We start from the raw sequence: 23004 nt of genomic DNA, 5'->3' as shown, positions 1-23004 counted from the left end.
TTTGGAGAAGGATTTGCATCATCATCGCCAAATGTTAGGGGTTAAAGAAGAAGAGAAAAAGACTTTGGAGCTGCAAATACAAAGCCTATCCTCTTAGTTGAGTGTTGAAGTAGCCAAGAAAAATAAGGCTATCTCATATGCTACTCTCAGATCTTCTATCCTAGAACAGTTTCAAACTTCTATCTCTAGATCTCCGGATTAAGCTCAAGAGTTGGTCTCTCAGAATTTTGAGTTATTACAGCTACAAGAGAGATTGAAAACTCAAGATTCAGAAATAGATTTCCTCACTAAAGAGTCAGAGCGTCTCAAAACTGAAAGGACCAATTTCCAGGAGAAAGCGGAATGCCTTGAGTCAGAATTATAGGCATATAAGGCTGGTGAAGAGGAAAGATGGGAAAGCCGTCGTCGAGAGTACCTGACTTCTCCTGAGTTCAGGGATGAGTTCGCCAGTCGCATTGTGGGGACCTTGACACATTCAGTCGATGAGGTTCTGACACAATTGTGAGAAGGAGGGTTCTTATCTAAAGAACCGTCTTCTCGATTCATAGACCGTCGGCGACTTAACAAGGAGCTACCCAAGCACCTCATCAGTAGTTTTAAGTGAGCCTTGTGTAGATGAACTGGCTGTAAGACAAACTATGGGTGCTTGCTCTCCATCATTCGGTGAGCCTTGCGCCACAAAAAATATTACTGACTCGTGACTTGGTGCATATATGTATATATTTCAGATTATGATAAATACACTTACAAATCTCTAAAGGAGATATGTGTTAATCCTGTTAGACATATTCATAGATTTCTCAAGCAGACATAATAATAATAATAATAATAATAATAATAATAATAATAATAATAATAATAATAATAATAGTAGGATAAAATAAACCGGACATAAGCGTGTAAATAAACATTTCTTCTGTTTCAGGTTAAATTCATTTAACTTCATCTACAAATAGAACCTCAGTTCGACATAGTTAGCAATCAAAGAACGCTAATATGCAAAATGAGTTCTTGCTTAGATTTTTTTTTTTCCAATCTTTTTTAAACCTTCTGTACTTACAAAGCCAATATGCAGCAGACGCGACTGTTCCAAAAACTACACAAGTACTTTAAGTGCCAAGAAAAAAGACGTTTTTTATCCGTCGTGCAGATTGCTATAGACAAACTGGGAACAAGAACATGGATGAAGATTTACAATGTATTCGATCTCTGGCGATAGAAATCTTAAAGGCTTTATATATGCATCACAGACAGGCTTGCTTTGACATCATTTGTCTACGGTGCCATTAGTTTCCCTGTAGCTGAGTACCTCGGCTTGTCAAAGGAACATATCGCACAGAAGTTGCACTGTGAACGCTGATGGATCCATCTGCGTTCTTGTCCACCACCTTCAAATCCTGGAAGTAGCTTCCAACGGGAATGACCATTCTTCCACCAGGTTTTAACTGCTCAAGCAATGCTGGAGGGATTTCAGGCGCAGCGGCACCGACATGAATAGCATCATAAGGTGCCAATTCAGGCCAACCGAGTCTTCCATCTGCAGCACTTGTCAAAAGTTTGTCTCAGTTCATGGTAACTAGAACTTGTAAGTTCCGATGATGCAGTTTTTTTTTTTTTTTTGCAGTCAGGCAATGAATGGAGTGCTAAAACAATGATATCATGAAAGGATAAACCCAACCACAAGTATATAATTCAAGTTGTATTACATCAATTTAGTAGCTATTTACATTTTTTATTCTATTTTCATTCTGTAATGCTACAAAGTGAGTTATAACATTCCTACTATTTCTGATTGCTGTACATATGCAAGAATGTTCCTAGTAATACCTTGCATAGAGGCTCAATAGATAGTGCTCAATAGTGGAATGAGATCCATATAACTAACTTCATATAGTTGAAAATATGATTTAATGATCATAATGTCACATAAGTGAACGCCATTAAATTTCACCATACTATGTTTCAGTACATCTAATATGTGGATGTATAATTCACAAGAGAAAACAATAACAGCTACCGAATGATTGGCGACCAAATTATTGCATCACCAAAATCTAAGTGGCAGCTAAGACGTTAGTTGGTAAAAATACAACATTTTTAGGTAAAGGAAAAAAAAGGAAAAAAATTAAGTGTAGCTCCATTGTATAATAAAATGATAAAACGAGATGAAATTGTTATATTCAAAGGCAACTCCTATGCTATAATTTGAAGAGTTGTATTGTTAGGGTGGAAAATGCAAATACTAAGGGGAGACAAAAGTTTGTTTAACGAAATAAAAAATGACAACTTTATTCATAGGATTCAAATAGATCACCCTAAATAGTTAGGACAAATACTATTTCTAATAACAAGCTAAGTCTTTGTAAATTAGAAACTCACTTACCACCAACATGCACAGAGAGAACACCATCCTCGAGTAATGATGCTGCAGCACTTTTTTTAATGCTACTAATAGAAGAGGCAACTAGTTCTGGTATGTGCTCGACACCCACTGCATGACCATGTGGTCCAACCATCAATGCAAAGCCTGCCGTTAGGTAACCAGTCCCTAGAATGGGAAACAGAAGAACTGCTGCTTAGTGTTTCAATCTGTAAAGATAGAATCAATTTCTCATCTGTAACTAATGTTAAATGAAAATAGTGTGCAGAAGTTCAAGACTAAGAATCTGTAACTGATGTTAAATAAAAGAGCTTAAGTTCAAGACTAAGTGTGCTACAAACTGGTTGTTAAAAGGACAATGACAATGAAAAGAATCATCATAAAAGTCAAACCCAAAACCCACTTTGAAGGCGTGTCTTCCTGTCGGACAAAAGAACATGGTCTTTGAGTCCTTTGTGATTACCATCTTACTTCAGTCATGCAACGGGGCCACATAATAGATATCCAAGACATGCTACGAACTGGTTGTTAAAGAGACAATGACAATGAGAAGCTTCATCATAAAAGTCAAACCCAACACCCACATTGGTGTTGTGTCTTCTTGTCGAACAAAAGAACATTGCCCTCGAGTCCTTTGTGGCTACCATCTCACTTCAGTCGTGCAAACAGGGCCACAATAATAGATATCCAAGATGTTTAATCAACTTGCAGAAAAATGCAACGATATTAAAAAGTAATAATAAGCACAGATCCTTAGGATTCAGTAACATTCAGGGGCCTATCCATTTACTTAATCATTTGAGATCCAAAATGTAATTTAGGAAGTTACTACCAAATATCCATCTCAATAGCATTCATGCAATTCTTGAATAGATGCGAAGATTGTAAAGTATCACTATGAAATAATTTATGGTTTGTGATCGCCAATATGTGCATCCCAAGTACTGCCTACGGTGGTACGTGCAATAATTAATCTTCAATCTGGTGCACACAGATTGCAATGCCCACTATTGTCAAATAATTTGAATCTATTTTGGCATGTCCAATGAACTGTTTCTGAACCAACCTAAGTTGATCAGCACACTGAGTCCAATCCATCACCAATTTGCATATATGCTGATCAAGGAACGATTTATCTCAACACATAGAGCAAGTATTATAACACAAAAAGGAACATTTTCATTGTCCTAAAAACCACAAGAATGATAATATTAAACAATTTATGTATCTTATAGAAACGTTTTTGCAAGAATCTTCTATAATACTTGAATCATTACACCTCGACTTTGTCATTAGTTGATGATCTTGCATTCTTGAGTTATGAATATATCTAACTGAAATTATAGGAACAATAGTAGAATTCAAATTTATGATTTTCCCTACCATGTAAGTTTCATAACCTATCACCTAACATGGATGTGTTTTTTTTTCTTTCTTTCTTTTTATTCTACAATATGGGAAAAAAAACACCACCATTAATACATTCTTATAATAATGTACCTGAACCAATATCCAGGGCACGCATGCCTGGTTGTAGATGTTCTTTCAATAGTTCAAGACAAGTTGCATGCATATGAGGAGCAGATATTGTTGCATTATAACCTATTGGCATTGGGCTATCCACGTATGCAGGAGAGCCTTCAGGTACAAACAAGGCACGATTAATAGTCTTCATTACTTCTGCAACTTTATTTGATTGGATTGCACCATATTGTTTCAACTGCTCCACCAAACCTTCATTTGTATCAATTGATCCCTGTGACCAGAACTAGTGCAACAAAGCACAACAATAACAATGCCTATTAATAAATTATGTTAAATTGGGTGATTTGGCGAAAGAGATAAACTAATAATTACAAAACAATATAGCCTAGAAAATCATGAATAGCAACCAAAATTATTGCAAAGAAGAAAGATGCATCAGGTTAGATTCAGTTTTTATTTTCTTCAGTTTTAAGGTATGGATGCAGGGATCTTACAACTGATTAATGAATATCTTCTGCCCAAATACAAGACAATTGTGTTGTATAACAACTTTGTTGCCATAAGATGAAATCAATGAGCGATCACATAGAACAACCAGATACAAGGAAATATGCCATGCTGAACCATGTGAGAAAGGAAGTGATGGATAGAATAGAAGCACTTGGAATAAGTAAATAACTTAAAGCATCAAACCTTGTTGCTTTCAAATAGCAAAACTACATAGGCTTTACCATATGAGAACATGGGGAGCATGAGAGTAAAAAGAGGATAATCAGGTAATTAGCATCACATATCATTAGGGCCAATTACAAAAGCAAATACTAATTCACCCTGTCATATTTAATAAAAGAAGAATAAATACAAAGCCTAAAATTCATTGCATCGACATGATTCCTTAATCTTTGAAAATTAATGTATCAAATTAAACAACTTAATAGAGTAAATGAAGTACCTATTGAAGTGGCACCAAGAACACCATAACTCATTGAAAGGAAAAATACTAACTAAAAGATGATTGAGTAGCAAGCATCCGAAGCCCTTTTATAAATATGACTTAGTTATCCCAAATATCTCTAATAAACAAAAATTAAATATAAACAACTCTTTTTTAGAATTTAAAATAACAACATTTCTAAATTATATAAAAAATATGTATATTGTTGGATCGAGACGTGCTAGAGGGGGGGGGTGAATAGCGCTCGTGACTTTCACTCTTTTCGAATTCGTAAATCGTGTGTAATAAAGCAGCGGAAATGGTAAAATGCACAAACACACAGAAGACACGAGAATTTACTTCGTTTGGAGCCTATCTCGACTCCTACTCGAAGGTCCACGCTCGTTGAGCGTTTACGTTGGGCAACAGTTATAGTTCGTAAAAACTATTACAAACTAAGTACAATTCAAAGCAGTAATAAAAAATTATATCGACAACAAAAGACTAAATCTGAAGCTCCGGGTTGTCGGGGTGTCGTTGTAGCACTTTGAGATCGTCTCGCAGGCAGCTTGTAGCAGAAAGTTCGCTTGGAAGAAGATGTTGAGAGTTGCTATTCGAAGTCCCCTTATAAACAGTGCTGGAGGCGCCTCCAAGCCTGTCCGAGGCGCCTCCAGGCCGCCGAGTCGCACGGGTGGATCAGCGCAAACCTGGTCGCACCTCATCCCTCTGAAGGCGCCTCCAAGCTGCTCCAAGGTGCCTCCAACGCCTGGTCCAAGACGCCTCAAGCTTCCTCCGAGGCGCCTCCGACTCCTCTGGACAGCTGGTTTCGGCTAGCACCCGAGGCGCCTCCAAGCCCCATGGAGGCGCCTCGGACACTGTTCATCCGAGGTTTTGAGTTGCTCCTTTGTTCCTGCAAATTGTGTTAGTCCCAAACACAAACCCTGCAAAACAAAGTTAGCATAGAAATACTATTATAGATAAACTTGACAGTCATCGGACTGTCATCGGACTGTCCGGGTCTGACTTCGGATTTCCAACCGGAAACCCTAGGTCGACCCGACGCCTACTGTTCCCTCTACGGGGAATGCGTCCTCACCTACTCCACTCAGGAGATTTACCTGTTGTCAGTGCGATCCTCCAGATCGACTGGACTTTTGCTCAACGTTCGAAGCTTCCGAACTTTCTGCTGGACTTCCGCTTCCCGGCTGGTCCAGTCTTTCATCTGGTTCGCGACACCAGGACTTTCCACCTAGGGTTACCCCCCTGCCCCTAGGACTTTTGCTTGAAGCTCACGACCCGCCAAGACTTTTCGCATAGGGTTACCACCCCCTATGACCTAGGGTTACCACCCCCTAGGGTTTTCTTCCTGCCTAACCGCAGCTAGGACTTTTGCCTAAGTACACTTAGGACTTTTCTGCAAACTTGTTCAACATATTAGAAACCAAAACACCTTAACTTTGAACTCTTTGACATATCAAAACATAGGTTCGATCGTCGGATGCTTCCCGCACCAACATATATGTCATTAAATCCCACAAAGAAGAATCTAACCTCATCGAGACTTGCCAAATCATACTTGCAGCGCCAAACATAGATGCGAAGTGGCTATCAATCTTTTCAAAATGCCCACCCTGATTGGTTAATATCAAAATGCCCCATAATTTCCATTGTGTTATAAGTTGTCCCTTTTCTAAGACCAAAATACCTATTTACCCTTCTAAGTTAATATCTAAATCACTTATTTACTGGTGGAAAGGGGGTATTTTGACAACAAAATATGGCACATTTTGATATAAGTTTGCACCATTTTGAAAAGGTCAGTAAAGATAGAAGGCATTCTGAAAATTACCTATGTTTTATGAATGCCCTTAAGGGAACGTGAATCTAAATTATCTAATGTGTGTGTCTGATAATATCATTAATGCAAGGGTCCTAAAACAAATGAGAGTTCTTGTAGAAAATCCTCAAGGCCTCGATGACTATATTAGCCATGTGCATTCTCAGTCATTCATGGAAAAGGAAAATCCCACCCTACATCCAATTTCATGTCCAGGAGTTTGTGTGAGTTTCCTTCTCAGCTAGCTAACTCCCTCCCTCCCTCAAGATCACTCACTGCTCTGCCCCTCCAAGCATACTGCCTTCAACCACTATGAGCTCCCTCCCTGGTTCCCCCATATTAATAACTCATCACCACCCCCATGTCATTGATCCAACAAGCTGATGATCCCCCTTATCCACGCCTGCTTAATAGTTGATGTCGATTCTTGCCAATAATTACCTACTCCCTTATGAGGTAAACAAACCACCCTTCTTTCTCCTAGTTCAAAGCATCTTCTAACAAGACGAACAAGGGTGAGGTGGAAGAGTGGTGTTGGTACCTTAAATTGGAGGGGTTATCTCAACCAAATATTCAAGAAATTCCCTCTACTGGAAGGACATAAACTTGGCCTCCATCATCACCTAGTGAGAGACTTACATGCTCTCCGTCATCATGGGGAGGTCCAATCGCCGCAGTCCAAGAAGAATACCATCTAATCAGAGAAAGCATGAGACTTAAGAGACCAAAATTGTAATCTTCAATACATTTGATGTCATGTTGGAATTTATAAGTAGCAAATGCAAATGTTAACGTTTAACTTCAATTTACTAATTTTTAATTCTCATTCAACAGGTTTAATCAATTTGTCTAGCTTAACCATTGATCTAATAGCATTGTTGTTTCAATCTATGACTTGGTTTTTAAAACATTGGGATGGGGATCCCTACTGACTGAGAGGGAGGAGTAAAACACAAGACTGACACTTCAGCTAGATTAGAAATTTGAACCGTAACCACTCAGTCAGAAATAATTTGTCCTCGAGCAAGCAATAAGGCCCATGGGTCTAGACACTCTCCTAAAAAAATAAAGTTAATTAAACAACACTCAGACTCAAGGAAGTCTCTTGTAATCGAAGACATCTAGATTCTTGGACATGTCTGATTTGTGTCAATTGTGTTTCATTCAATGCTTGGGATGCACAAGCACAAAGAAGCATTCCTCTCTATAGCCAAGTGCGTACCCACCATATTGGCCGCTTGACAAAATGATAATCCAACCTTTCCACCCTAGGCCTATGAAAAGCTAGCTAAATGGTGCGGCCAAGATAATATCAATTCTTTCTAACAATTTGCCCACATACGCTCTTAGATTTAGTCTCAAACACCTAGCATCAGTTTTTGTGGGGCCAAGGAATGCAAGCCTGCTCTCAGCTGGAACCACTCTCTCTCTAAACGAGTATCAAGCTAGTTCATCCGCTTAAACCAATTTCTACTTCTGTAGTTCTGTGGAGGTAAACAGATCGCATAGTCTAGGGACAGGTGGGATCTATCACTCCCTTCACCAAAAACATCACCTTAAATCCATGTGTACTATCCAAATCTCAGCATGTATATAGCAAGAAGATTAACAAAGTCATCCAATCCTATCAGTGTCTCCTTGCTCCAGACGAAGAAACCCGGTACCAATTATGCGCTATGCTTTCTGCTTTCACTCACCTCGAAATTACATTCCATAAAAGAAGAGCGCACAAGCTCGTTGCCCATGGCCAATTAGAACAGCAAAACACAAACTCAAGACACTATACACCTCATGGAAACCTTGTTCTGCACCCAATTCAGAATACGGGCAACGCAGGACCAGATTAAAAGCAAGTTACGCGGAAAAACCGACCAGAGGACGACGACGGGAACGAGTAAAAAGTTAGTAAGGAGCGAAGCACCTCCATTCTAGTTGTAAAGCGGTGGAAAAAATGGCAGTGGCTTGCAAGCTTGGTATAAGGCGAGGCGGAGGAGGAGGCAGGAGAAAGAGGAGAGGAGCAGAGTGACAGCGAATGGATGAACACCGCAGGCGTCCTTTCTCGCCGGCGATTCTTGAGCAAAGCGCACAATCCTGCAAATCTAGAGGCCACGGCGGCCATGGCGTCGTCTTCTCAAGTCAAATAGGGCGTGGCTCTGGGCGACCGCTGTTGATCTAGAAGACTCCACCGCGAGAGTTTGCCCGCCGAGCCATTGCTGTGCCGATGATTCAAGAGCATTCTGATCCGATCAGATCAGATCAGATCAAGGGTCAAATTACAAGTTACTACATCACGTTTCCAAAATAGTCCGTCCATAATTTTCTTGGCAATTTCTTTTTAAAATCACACACTCAAATTTAAAAATAGCCAAAAGACACCTTTTATACTAAAATAATACTTTCTTTCCAACTTCCAACATAAATAAATAAATTTTATTATCTTTTGCAAGATAAAATAGTATTTTAGCATATTTTTTAAAAGTACTATATATAAAATATTTTTATATCAAAATATTCTTTACTAAATTATTAACATTATTAAAATTGTTCAAAATTATTTTAATTTAATTAAAATTACTTTAAAATTGTCATATTATATATACTAATTATATAATTTTAAAATTACTATATAAAATTAAAGTAGTTATATAGTACTTTAAAATTATTATAGAGTGTATAGCAGTTATAATATTTTTAATAAAGTTAAAATAATTTTGATTTAATTTATTTTTTTAATAAAAACGAAATAATTTTAATAAAGTTAGTAAAAAATAATTTAATATGCCGTACTTCATATAGTCTCCGTTGCTATGGTTAAAGAATCAATTGGTTTCAAGAACATTAGTTAATTTGTGTACAATTGAATTTCTATATAAATCAATTTAATTTATTTATTTATTTTATTAAAAATATTATAAATGTATATAATTAATCTTTATTAATTTAATAAAATATTTAATTTTTGTTTAAATTATTTTTATATTACTTTATATATTATGATCACATTATAGTTACAACCATAATTCATGGCAAAATTTAATATCTTTATTTTAAAATACTAAATTTAAAAGAAATTATATTTATTTTAAAATTTTTTGTATTTAAAAAATACTATGAGTAATTAGATAACTATATTTATACGAGGAAGAGTGAAAATAATTTTTTTTTCAACACGGAAACTCATGTAAAATTGGAATTGTGACGGGAGATTTCCAAAATAATTTACCGTAAAAAAACAATTATTGATTATTTGAAAACATTTAGGGATTAAAATGAAATTTTCTATGAAAAAAATAGAACGAAAAAAGGGGCGTTAAAACAGAAACGAAGAACGGGAATTATCCGCTTTCTCGCTCCGTGCCATTCCCCTCTCCGGTTAGGGTTCTCTCCCGATCGCCCGTCGAAGGTCTCGACTAGATTGGAGCCGATTCCCCCCTCTGCCATGTCCTGATTCGTCGAGCATAAGGTTTGCCGAAAGACTGGTTTCCTTATTTGATCGAGTCCGTCGAGATCTTTGGCGACATGGCCGACGCCTTGTCGTTGATCCCCGCCAACGTCTTCCGCAACCTCGCAGACAAGCTCTACGAAAAGCGGAAGAATGCTGCTCTCGAGGTATTCTGCACCGATCCCGATCCTTTCCCCTAATTCTTCGGGAAGAGGGATCCTTGCTTTTTTGTGATATGATGTGTTTGGTCATATTGAGATATTTCGAGAGCGCAGATCGAAGGGATCATCAAACAGTTCGCACTTTCTGGGGAGCATGATAAGATTTCGGCTGTGATCAACCTGTTGACCTCGGAATTTGCTGGCTCGCCGCAGGCAAACCATAGGAAGGTCCGTTCGCTATTACTTAAACAACTGTGATATTTCATTTCTCTGGAATGAGCAAACCGTTCGTTTGGATTTGAAAAGTCTATGTTGGTGCTTCGCGAACTCGTATATTCTATTTTTTACTTGCAGGGCGGGTTAATAGGGCTTGCAGCGGCTACTGTTGGTTTGGGAACAGATGCTGCTCAGCATCTGGAGGTAAGACTTACACGTTATATTTATCAAAATTGGAAGTGTTTCCTGCTGGTTTATGTTACAGACGTTCTTAGCTAACATATCCTTTTTGGATGATATTATAGAAAATTGTACCACCAGTTCTTAAATCTTTTGTTGATCAAGACAGCAGAGTTCGATATTATGCTTGTGAAGCATTGTATAATATTGCAAAGGTGATTATGATTTTGTTTATCTTGTCTAGCTCACAAAATTAGTTTTTTGCTCTTCTTCAGTAATGGTTATCTATGTTATTCTATCATTGTGCAGGTTGTTAGAGGAGATTTTATTGTATTTTTCAATAAGATATTTGATGCACTTTGTAAGCTTTCAGCAGACTCTGATCCTAGTGTGCAGAGTGCAGCTCATCTTTTAGATCGTCTCATAAAGGTAATTTTTGAATTTGATGAGTTCATGTGTGAAAAATTGGTAAATATAGATAATCTCCTCTTGAGTTCAATGCCTTCAACAGGATATTGTGACTGAGAGTGATCAATTCAGGTGTGCCATTTTGACTTATCTGCTTTAGTTTCTTTTATTACATGTATGGTCCTGAAATGTGTTTACATTTTTGTTATTTCCCTTTAAAGCATAGAAGAATTTATACCACTACTAAGGGAGCGCATGAATGTACTCAATCCTTACGTCCGACAATTTTTGGTTGGATGGATAACTGTGTTGGATAGTGTTCCAGATATTGACATGCTTGGCTTTCTGCCAGATTTCCTTGATGGTAATCTAACTGAAAAAGCAAACATTTTTTTGGGGTTGCACTGGAGTGATTGCATAAAGTGATTATTTTTTCTTAGGTTTGTTCAACATGTTAAGTGACTCCAGCCATGAAATACGACAACAAGCAGATTCTGCACTATCTGAGTTTCTTCAAGAAATAAAAAATTCTCCTGTAAGCTTCAATTCAACCAGCTAGTTGTGCAAGTGCAAGGCTGCTTGATATTCTATATATATTGAGAGAATTCTAGAAATTGTTACTCTAGATCTCCGCTTGATGGTTATACTATTCTATGTTTCCTAATTTGAGGTTTTTCTGTTATGAAGAATGTTGACTATGGACGAATGGCTGAAATATTAGTCCAGAGGGCTAGTTCTCCAGATGAATTTACTCGATTGACAGCTATCACATGGGTATGCCCTCTTGTAACTTTCTTTAATTAAATTCTTGGAATTAGGCATTATGTTAGATGTCTCAACCTTATCAATTGTCGGCAAGGCCCTACTTCTCTGTAGCTTCATTATTTTAATTTAGGATAATTGATAATTAAACTACAAATATCATGTTCTTCAGATAAATGAGTTTGTAAAACTTGGTCGAGAGCAGCTTGTGCCTTACTATGCAGAAATTCTAGGGGCTATATTACCCTGCATATCTGACAAGGAGGAAAAGATAAGAGTGGTGAGTAGAATGCACATCTTCTGCATTTTCTATTTAAACTTTTTGATGAAGTTTCATGTTATTGCATGATTTATGAACAGGTTGCTCGTGAAACCAATGAGGAGCTTCGTGGCATCCATGCTAATCCAGCTGATGGATTCAATATAGATGCAATTCTCTCGATTGCTAGGAGGTGTGTTTATTTAGCACTTGGGTATCAGTTAGATGTGAAAATTACTTTGCATTTAGAATCTGATAATTTAGCTCTTCTGCCTTTAAATCAGCATGAAAGATATGTAATACAAATGTTTGATTTGAACTGTACATAAACAATCATCATTCTTCTCTCCAGAGACATCCAAAAAAGGTGTGGGTCATCGTCGGTGTAAGAAAATGGGATTATTTTTGAAAGTCACTTCTTCTTTTTTTCATTTTCTTTGGTCAGAGAACTAACGAATGAATGGGAGGCAACTCGAATTGAAGCATTACAATGGATCTCAAAGCTTTTGGTTCGGCATAGAAATGAGGTAATTGGTTGACAGTTTGCTGATCTGTACATGCAGCAATTCTAAAAAATGATTTTTTGCTTTGTTTATTTCATTGAAGTATTGTGTGAAGAGTTGCATATGTTCACAACTTATTGTATGATTATACTAATCAACCTCCTTCCCTCTGCCAACATATTTTAGAAAAGAATGGTCTAGCAGTTACCAATGTGAACTGGGTTGAACTCGCACGTTTTTTTAAATAATATTATTTATTAACTTTTAATTCTATAGCTTTTTTTGTGTAAACCTGTTCTTGGTGATCATTCTTTGCATTTCTATATACCTAAACAGTTAATTCTTGGTTAGCTCTTGGATATTGAGATATGATTTAATTCAAGATACTTATTTTTTTTCTTGCGTGGCCTTTCTAGTAACTTGTTTGAAAATTTGATCCGCTGTTTCTCTATATATATGATTTAGAAGGTGCTCCAATCTGTTTTTATTAATGATTTCATATAATGTCCTCGGTACTTTCATTTTAGCAAACTTATTTATGCCTTTTTGACAAAGCTAATTCACCATACTGTCAGCCATTGAAGATGGCATCCGCATCAGGCCAATCAAATGGATCGACATGCCACATTGGTTCAACAATTGATAATTTTGATTAAACCTTTTAATCGCAAGTTATTCTAAGAAATCAACTAAACTATATCATGTCATCCATGTTATTATTATTATTTTCTGACAATGCCATGTTATGTTTATTCACTTAAGCAGATGTTATTTGCCACTACTTGGTATTGCTAGCATGAACAACTAGCAATAAAATTTATTCACTGATGATGAAATACACGTGACACAAAGTAAAGAGTATGATAAATTTCTTAACAGTGAAAGATTGACCTAGATTCCTTAAACCATCCATTGTATACGATTATAATTAACAATTAATTCCTAAATTTAAAATTATTACTAAAAAGATAGCTGTTTGGAATTGGTTTTAGTACTATTAGCAGACTCCGATCCCTGTGATTGATGAAATACACTTACACATGGTAGAAAATACATATATAAATTTCTTAACAATGAAAGGTTGACCTAGATGCCTTAAACCATCCATTGTGTATGATTAGAATTAACAATTAATTCATAAATTAAAAAATAATTATTAAAAAGAGAGTTGGTCTGGAATTGAGATTAATTTAGATCAGATATCATACTGCCTTTGTCACAACACTTTTTTTTTCTATACAAGTTAAGCTTTATGGCTAATCCTTTCCATCGCCTGCATCCTTTTCTCTGTCTTAAGTGCCTTGGTGCTTACGTGGTCTATCTTTACTCCATCTCAATTTCCTTCCTTTCCCCTTCTCCCGTCTTCTTTATTTTGAGGTTATCCAACATTCAAATTTGCTAAAATGGGACAAACTAGGGCTATTTTTTTTAATATTCTGACCCTAATTATACTTTGATCAAAACATGCATCTGCTAATATTATATGGTTTCTGTAAACAGTCTATCTTCCATCTCCCATGCTTAATTTTATTATGAATGTAGACAAACTATACTATATTTTATCATTTTTTTGAAGTTTGTGTTGCTGTGGTCAATTGTTTATAATTTAAGACATTTGTTAAATTCTCTTCCACTAGTGTTCTCAATCAGATTACATGTGTGAATCCATGAACATCAGATATAAAAGATCGAATTCTATGTTGTGGATTATTTTCAGTCATAAAATCACTTTTGCATATGTATTGCAAATCAAATCTTCTATTTAAGAAGTGTTAATGCATTTCTTCATGCGGTCAATTATATAAGAAAATATGTTAAAAGTTTGTATCATCTTGTGTCTATATCATTTTTCCCAGTCATTGACTCATTGTATTGTTCTCTCTCACTACTGTTATTTGTGTTTATAAATGTGACTCCATTCTGCAAGATGTATAATAGCTCTAGTATTGTGGGAGTATGTTCATTCATTTTTCTTGGACAGGTTATTTCATACTTGAATTGCACCTTTGACTCTCTTATGAATGCTCTTTCAGATTCTTCAAACAGGGTAATTCTTGATCATTCTCTTAAGTTAATGTTATCATTGATGAAATTCTCTAGCATGAATTACATTTGTATGGATCTTTTTTGTAATATATCACTACAACTATCCTTGGAATGTAGATATTCTTTGTTTTTCCAAGCCCTAGTGTTAATCATGTATATGTGCTCCAGACCTGGCCATGCAAAAAACGATCAAAGGATGCCAGAATACATATATTCTTATTAATTAGAAACAAACTCACAGATACTACACTTATACTACAAGTGGGAAGTGACCTTGTGACAAACAGTTTTATATCATCTTTTTCTTATCAATTGATCCATTGTCTATCACCTGTTACATGAAAATTAGTTGTGTTAAATTTGATGTGCTGTTTGCTTTAGTATATTGTACAAGTACCTGGCTGCTTTGTGCTTGATCGCTTACAAATCATCATAGACATGCCAGGCAAGATCAGCACTTTGGATAACATAATCTATAATCCAAAAACTGCTGGTTTTTTCATCATTCAGTAATTGTCTTTCTAGTGGGTCTACTTTAAACTGTATTCATAGATCTAAAAGATCAATGATTGTCAATCATTTTAAGTAGCAGCTACTTTTCAATCAAATATGAATTATTAGTTTGGTAGGGCACTGTAGCCAATATGAGTCACCAGAAGTACCCAGTCTTTTCCATTTAGTTTAGGAGACCACATCAATAATTCGGTGTTATTACATGCATAGGTAGGTAGGATAGCTCTCTGCATTTGGACATTCCTTTCATCGTCAATGCAAGGAGGATACTGTCATGCTATCTCATTATTATGGCCAGACCATTTCTTAATAAGAACAACTTTCAAAGTTAGTCATCTTTGTTGCCAACTTGCATTTTCTCACATTGCTTACTTGATAAAGTATCAAGTGAACTACTTTGGTTTCTTTGGTTGTCCAATTCTGGTACACAGAAGGCACATGAAGTGAAATCTCTTCAATATTAAGAGTTGATTGATTTGGAGGACTAAGGATAGAAATCTAGAACCCGTTGAGCATTGCTGTTTCATTTGGTAAGTGTTTCGTGTCAATTTCATGAAGACCTGAATAAGTTTGTATGGATGTGCATTTTGTTTGCGAACATGTACTTTCAGAATCTTGCTGAGAAATTACAGAAATGAAAGTTGACTTAAATTGGTGCTATTCCTAGTAATTTCTTGTGATGTCAATTATACCAGTCACTTTTTTCTAAACTTCTGTTAATGAACAAGACCAATTTATGCTTATATGTTTGGGAGATATACAGTCTCTTGAAATATTTGCAGAACCTTTATGCTCAACCAGCTCATTTTTTTGTTTGTGCATGTTTGTGACTGTTTTTCCTTTGTTGTTCATGTTATGAATTGAGTTAAAGTGTGCCCTTTCTGGGATGAGAAGTATTCTTCTTTCCCATCATATTTGATGCTTGGATTTAATAAACCACTATGTTGGTAAACTGCATGGTCTCAGGTACTGGCTAGTTGGTCCATGGAGTCCTTACCCTATCTTGTTTACATGCTTCCTAACTGTTTGCTTCTACACAATAAATACTATAGCTGCCACTTCTATTCTGATGAAATTTGTCATGTATGCTTGATGGAAGGTTGTACTTTTGGTACTTGAAGTTCATGCTTGCATAGCAGAAGATCCTCAACATTTTTGTCGTCTGATTGAACTTCTAGTTCGCAAATTTCAAAGAGACCGTGCCCTTCTTGAAAGGTATGGCAAACATTTTTTTGTAAGTTTTACTTATCACTCATCAGTGGCTATTGAATTCTTCTCATGATTTATAATAGAACTAAGTACTTTCTATTCAGCTTAAGGGCTATTTTTTGTCTGCAGGCGTGGGGCTTTGATTGTACGAAGACTTTGTGTTCTTTTGGATGCAGAGCGAGTTTACCGCCAATTTTCTTTGAATCTAGAGCATGAAACTGACTTGGGCTTTGCATCCGTTATGGTTCAGGTATATATGAGATAAACCTGGTCTTAAAGCATTATTTGAAAATTTCCAGCTAAAAAAAGTGATTTGTGTTGATTCATCTTTGTTTAGGCATTGAACTTAATTTTATTAACTTCATCGGAATTGGCGGACTTACGGGCCCTTGTTAAGCAATCATTGGTGAATTCTTCAGGCAAGGACCTATTCATCTCGTTGTATTCTTCTTGGTGCCATTCGCCTATGGCTACAATTAGTTTGTGCCTACTAGCTCAGGTACAGCTACTATCATTCATATCTTTTTCTCAAAATGTTAGAGACACTCTGACTTTTTTATGTTTTCCATGTTAGGCATACAATCATGCCAGTTCTGTGATTCAGTCACTGTGTGAAGAAGACATAAATGCAAAGTTTTTGGTTCAACTGGACAAGTTAATCCGGTTGCTGGAGACCCCAATTTTTGCTTACATCAGATTGCAGGTACTTTCTCATCTGTAGCTGCTCTTTTCTAGAGCAACCTTTAGAGGAAACGTGAGAACATATAGCCTGCCTGTACTTCTTTAGAGTTTGGATTTGTTCTCTAATTTTGATATCCGTTAGGTATTGTTTTTTCTAGCGTGGCTCATGTATTTGCATTTTGCAGCTTCTCGAGCCTGGAAAACATACATGGCTATTGAAGACTCTGTATGGTCTTTTAATGTTGTTGCCTCAGGTATGTTTGCTAATCTATATATCATATAGGATATTTTTGTATCATTGAGCAAGCAATAAGATTGACAGAGAACATAACATTCTAAGTCAAGTCATCAGTAATCTATGCTAGCCAAGATCCTCAATGAGGTTTATGGATGCTGCTCCAACTACATTTTGCAAAAGAGAGATCTAGGATACAAAATTTTTGTCTCAGAAGTGAGATAAGCCAGTGATACGGCAGCAAAATTGAAGTGATCTGGAAGATATGGACTTGAGCATAGGACATTCATATATATTATTTATGTTATTCGTACCTCAGAATAATCTTTTTTACCAAGTTGGTGAACCATTCTCACTGAGGAATGACGTTCAAGGGTTCTCTCATTGATCTAGTTTAATTTTTGAGATCTTTTGGCTCAGGACCTGCATTAACTGTATATTAGGAAAACATGTCCTTTATCAGACAGTTGACTTTTTGTATATTGGGCTTTCAACTAATGGAAGTTTAACTTAGTTTTATCTTTAATTCTCCAGCCATGTTCAGTTATACCATAACACTTTAACTTTTAGCTGTCCATTTTGCTTGAAAACTGATAGAAGGAACATATGGACTCAGACACACAGAGAAACAAATGGGCCTCCATTTCACTCTGTTGAACTATGCTCTTAACTAGAAAAACATTTGAATGCCCACCTTCACAACCTTAAATGATAAACTCATTTCTTAGAGGAAATTTAGCTCCAGTCTGAGTTCTCTGTTCCTTACATTATTCTTTTTGGTTTAGTTTCTATATACTTCGACAGTAGTATAGTACATAATGTTGATATGGATAATTTGGAAATTAGGCCTATTAAACCCATTATTCATGTTAAACTATGTTATTGGACATGCAGCAAAGTGCAGCATTCAAGATACTGAGGACCCGTCTAAAAACTGTACCATCGTACACTCTTGGTGCTGAACAACTAAAGCGCACATCATCAGAAAATCCATATTCCCAGATTCTACAAGTAACAGAGGACAGTAGAACTCAATATACTACAATTGACTTCCAATCGAAGTTGCAAAAATTTGAGCAAATGCAGCATAGGCATCGGTTGCATTCTAGATCACAGCTACAATCTCCTAATTTGTCTAGCTCCACTATGTCACAGGTATATGCTGCTTGTCAAGTATTGTTGCATGTTTTCTTAATTTTCTGTTCTCGCATATAGCATTTGCTTCTTTTACAATTTTGGTTTAACCACAACTTTTAGAGAATATTAATGGGGATGCTGAATGTAGGAAATACAGATATCTGAAGAATCACGTGAATCTTCCCCTCAGCCGGAGATCATGCAACATCCTTCAGGACCAACATGGAATGTCCCGGGGCAGCTAAGAACATGATCATTGCATTCTAATCTGCTCCAAGCTGTATGACGTTGACCACAGCATCTAAGTCGTACCACCACAATAAGATGGAATCGCATCAAAGAAGTCATCTGGGTTAGAAGTTGTATATCCTTTTATTTTTATGTATAAGCTCATCCTGTTGGGATACGGCGGGAATCGAGATAAACAAGATATGCCTGGCAGGTAAGTAAGCTTTAATTCTTTCTTGCTTATGCAGTATCCGCTCATGTGGTTCTGTAATTTTTTTCTGAAGACCATGTGAGTTGTGGGAAGCATTTGGGTGAGTTTCAGTTCTTTGAACTTTAAAGTCAAGTGACCAGTTTGAATAAAACAGTCAAATTGTACATTGTAGTGTTTCCCTCATGGAAATTCTAGTCATTGTCATTATAATTATTTACAATGTTTCCTTTCCCTTAGCGTATGTAGTTGTTTTCTCTTTGATTTGTGTTTATCTGGATTTGTATGAAATAAACGGGCTACTTGAGCTATTGGACTTAACCAGTGTTACCAAATATCTTCCTATTGTGATCAATATCTTCCTATTGACATCTTTTAATGAAGCTTGTGAAGTGGGGACAGTTACAGTACATTGGCGGATTAGTCTTATATTTGTGTCTTCTTGTGTTCTTTCGTTAATGCACAAAACAGTGTAGAAACATTCTTCAATAACGGCTCAATTGGACTAGGGTAGAAAGTTGACGATAAACCATTATCGTTTGTTTGAGCCCTAGAAGAAAATTCAACTTTCATTGACTGACAGCTGCTGTCGTGTAGCTTCTGACATGGAGGCCACGAGTTCAAGTCGCCAAAACAGTCTAACAATTGATTTTTCTTTGAATCTGAAATCTTTAGGACTCCAACTGCCCTTAGAACCAAAAGTCTTAACGTAATTCTCAATGTAACTGAAAAGAAGATCCGTAACTAGATGTCGAAATCTTGGTTACGTCAAGCAAAATTCTGCCTCACTTGGCGGCCGACATATACTTGTCACACTAATTGACCTCCTAAAAATCTATCGTTCAAATTGCTGATTCTTTGTACGTGAACTGGATTCGTTGTGCGTGGAAACTTCCCTGTCCAGTCAACTACTTGGGCTGCTTAATTATTCACGATGACGATGCAGAATTCGCAAGTTGGGATAATTTAGATACGACGTCTCACAGTCGATGCCTCCTTCCTGCGGTCTCAAATTAAGATGCCTTCTTCCTGTGGCCATCAGGCAATTGGAGTTATCAAGGGATATAATTAGTAGAGACGCAAAGTTTCTGATTTGATCCGTGGGGCTTAGCCGATTAACTCCAAGATTAATAATCAGAAATACCTGAATTTAAAAAAAAAATGCTTTTGATTTGATCCTATAGTATATACGAGAAGCCAATCGACGTCCATGGGAGCTGGACCCTTGTGGCATAGTTAGTTAAGATGACGCCTTCCCTATATCCACCATGCCAGGGTTTGGTCTAGCCTAGTCCGGCCAGGCATAGCCAGCAGATCAGGCCCCGGTGCCGAGACGCTGCCCCGCAAGCTTCGACTGGTTTGGATTTGTGAACTCAGCTGTGTCTAATTCAACATAGGACCATGTTTGAAATGACTTACTAATCCAATTTAGCTTATTTTTTCTTATAATTTTATTTAACAATAACAAGTCTTATTCTGTTAGCTAGATGGACTATATAAATTCTTTTATGTCATTTAAATTTTATATATTTAAATATTTCGTATTTTATTCTATCAGTGTTAACTATTTTTTTTTTCTTTCTCATTTGATACATAGTATTATACGTTGTCTGATTCAAATGTTTATTGATTATTTAAAGTAGCGTATTCTTAAAGTTTTTATTCAATAGGTATAATCTTATTAGACCCTATCAATCTGGATTAAGGGTGCATCATATCTAATCTTGATCACGATAAAAAAACGGCTGAAATTGCAGGATTTGTTTAAATAATCTATATATGCATGTACTAATCACGACACACAAGCGTACTAATCGTCATTAAGGATGAAGATAAGGTGATTAACAGAGAGGAGAGATGGAGTTTGTGTATCATTGATCCGTGTGTTTCCAGAGGAGAGTAATTGACGGTGGTCGATCAGAAACCGAGCTTGTGGATGAGGGCCAGGGCGATGCTGGTGTGCTTCTCGACCTCCCTGACCCGGCGGTACACCTCGCCGGCCTTCGAGTCGCCGCCGCCTGCAGCCGTCGGAGCCGCCAGCCAGTCCGCGCACGTGTCCTCGTCCGTCAGCGCCGCGCTCATCCACGTCATCGCGTTGGACACCTGCCACGCCAGCGCCGGCCCCGTCGCGCTCTCCACCGCTCGCAGCGCCTCCGCCGCCTGCCCCGCCCGCTCCGCCGCGTCGCTCAGCATTTCGGAGCAGTCGCGCAGCGCCGCTCTCAGCCGCGGCCCCGCCGCCGCGCCGCCGCCCGCCAGCGTCGCCGAGACGTTGGCGGAGACGGAGCGCACCCGGGCGAGGGTGACGTTCGACGCCACCTGCGAGAGCCGGACGTCGCTCCGCTGGACCACCGCGGCGTAGCCGACCAGGGAACTGAAGCAGAGCTGCGGGTACAAGGTGCCCCCGCAGGCCTCGCGGATGAACTCCGTCGAGTTCCCGACCCCGGCCGCCGCCGTCCGGCAGCCGGCGAGGAAGAAGAAAAGGAAGGTGGGAAAAAGAAAGGCGCCCTGCGATGCCATGCTAACGCAGACGACACAAAACAATAATCTATGGCTATATATACACACAAACGCATGATTTCATCCACATTTTCTTGTACATATCCTGATAATTTTACTCTGCTTAAGGATCACTAAATTTACATCAGTAATTAAGTAAAGAGCCTACTTGAAATTATATAATTTGTTGTGTAAATCCTAAAATCAATCGCAATTACTATCGTGATGCTGATTTTTAATATACGTGTTGTCTTTTGAAATCCAATACTATAATTATATTATTTTTTAAATGCAGAAAAATAAGTGTGCCCTTTCATACATTTAAAAGTTAAATAGATTTTTGAGAGTTCCGCAACTTTAATGCTCAATTGCCTGATTTACATTATTGGAGCTCCTACAGCAGGCTGTGGATCAGGAGCTAATCAGCTTGACAAGACAGATTAATTATGATGTGTGGTGGTCCGATTAATGGCGAAGTGGATCGGTTTTGGAGAGGAGACAAGGGAGAGGGGGCCATGGATAGCTACTGTAGAGATAGCATGGGGGCAGAAGACGAGTCGTTTGATTTTGAAGAGAAATTTAGCATCAGTGACTTGTGCTTCTCACTGTTTCAGAAATCATTTGTTTGCGGATTTGTCTGTTCTGTTGTATGTTGAGTGAGGAAGGGAGCTTTTGACGTAACAATACATATTAGACCTTTCCGTGATATCCTGTATTAATTCAAGTCATGTACTGGACTATCTTTTCTTGAATGTTGAGTGACGGTAGACTAATTTTATTGGCAAAGTAGAGGATGTGTTGCACAATGTTGCTTTGTATCATGACTGATGTGGCGGTAAGGAAGAGTTTATCTAACATAAATCAATTATTATAGAGTAAATCAAAATTAAGATGGTCAATACTAGGGAAGTAGATCATCAGTCGATCGGAGAGGCCCTTATCCAATTGATCATCATATTGTCCGATCGACCATCTGAGTAACCATTATAATTAGTCTAGTCGGTAGGAGAACAAGCTACGTGAGCTCGGAGCCCGAGTCGAGTGGACCGGCCGGCGGGAGAACAAGCTACGTGAGTCGGGAGCCCGAGCAAAGCGGACCACTCGTTTGACTCGAAGAATAACGTTGGCATTATACACTTAATGAAGTAACAAAATGGATGATTAATAAAGGAAAGAGAAAATCAAATAGAACACTCTATCTATCATTAAATGAGAAGTCAAGACAATGATATCCTCTGTCGGTAATCAATATCATTAAACGATAAAGATGAAGGGTCAGCATAAAAGGTATAAAAAGGGCACGCTAGGTATGAAGAAAGCAAGAAAAATCATTATCCTTAGTACTTATTATTTTCCTCTTCTATTTTTGACTTGAGCGTCAGAGGGCCAACGCCAGGGATCTCTTCCCTGATTTATGTTTTGTTTTATAGAGAGCGAGGTCTTCATCTAGTTAGCGAAACTGCCATTTCCCTGGCTTTCCAGCTTTGCGCCTTCGGACAAGATCATTTTGGCGTCGTTTGTGGGAACGTAGCCTGCATTTGAGTAAAAAGATGGAAGACGCTGGACGACTCACCACCTTAACGCTGACACGAGAGGATCTCGACGAATTAATACAAGCTCAAGTGGTGAAGATATTAGAGCAACAGCAACAGACGGTCGCCGAACAAAGAGTACAGGAGCTGCA

General features: G+C 37.6%; 3 protein-coding genes across 5 annotated transcripts; 1 reads left to right on the top strand and 2 right to left on the bottom strand.

Annotated features, from left to right (window-relative positions):
- Positions 1 to 997: 997 nt before the first annotated feature.
- On the bottom strand, positions 998 to 8877 carry LOC122046205 (protein-L-isoaspartate O-methyltransferase-like). Of its 2 annotated transcripts, none has more exons than XM_042606780.1 (4): positions 8558 to 8874; positions 3881 to 4148; positions 2384 to 2548; positions 998 to 1537 (listed from the first exon to the last, which is right to left on the bottom strand). In XM_042606780.1, the coding sequence occupies exons 1-4, from the start codon at positions 8753 to 8755 to the stop codon at positions 1287 to 1289; spliced, it is 882 nt and encodes a 293-aa protein (XP_042462714.1). In that variant the 5' UTR covers positions 8756 to 8874; the 3' UTR covers positions 998 to 1286. The 2 variants fall into 2 exon arrangements, with proteins under 2 accessions (XP_042462714.1, XP_042462715.1); XM_042606781.1 differs by having other exon boundaries at positions 1304 to 1545; positions 8558 to 8877.
- Positions 8878 to 9951: 1074 nt separating this feature from the next.
- Positions 9952 to 19040, top strand: LOC122046204 (protein VAC14 homolog). Of its 2 annotated transcripts, none has more exons than XM_042606779.1 (20): positions 9952 to 10245; positions 10354 to 10467; positions 10594 to 10659; positions 10761 to 10850; positions 10945 to 11064; positions 11147 to 11175; positions 11265 to 11407; positions 11484 to 11578; positions 11731 to 11817; positions 11978 to 12085; positions 12166 to 12257; positions 12510 to 12591; positions 14549 to 14614; positions 16226 to 16341; positions 16465 to 16585; positions 16673 to 16834; positions 16910 to 17038; positions 17202 to 17270; positions 18146 to 18406; positions 18546 to 19040. In XM_042606779.1, exons 1-20 carry the CDS (start codon positions 10156 to 10158, stop codon positions 18639 to 18641), a joined length of 2136 nt encoding a protein of 711 aa, XP_042462713.1. In that variant the 5' UTR covers positions 9952 to 10155; the 3' UTR covers positions 18642 to 19040. The 2 variants fall into 2 exon arrangements, with proteins under 2 accessions (XP_042462713.1, XP_042462712.1); XM_042606778.1 differs by having other exon boundaries at positions 9953 to 10245; positions 18537 to 19040.
- Positions 19041 to 20552: 1512 nt separating this feature from the next.
- Positions 20553 to 21372, bottom strand: LOC122049262 (21 kDa protein-like). Its single transcript, XM_042610670.1, has one exon. It carries the CDS (start codon positions 21339 to 21341, stop codon positions 20742 to 20744), a length of 600 nt encoding a protein of 199 aa, XP_042466604.1. The 5' UTR covers positions 21342 to 21372; the 3' UTR covers positions 20553 to 20741.
- Between the last annotated feature and the right edge of the window lie 1632 nt (positions 21373 to 23004).

The sequence above is a fragment of the Zingiber officinale genome, chromosome 2B (genome assembly GCF_018446385.1).
Source record: "Zingiber officinale cultivar Zhangliang chromosome 2B, Zo_v1.1, whole genome shotgun sequence".
Lineage (NCBI taxonomy): Eukaryota > Viridiplantae > Streptophyta > Magnoliopsida > Zingiberales > Zingiberaceae > Zingiber > Zingiber officinale.
The sequence above is the reverse complement of the archived record's forward strand: the minus strand, read 5'-3'. Positions and strand labels throughout refer to the sequence as shown.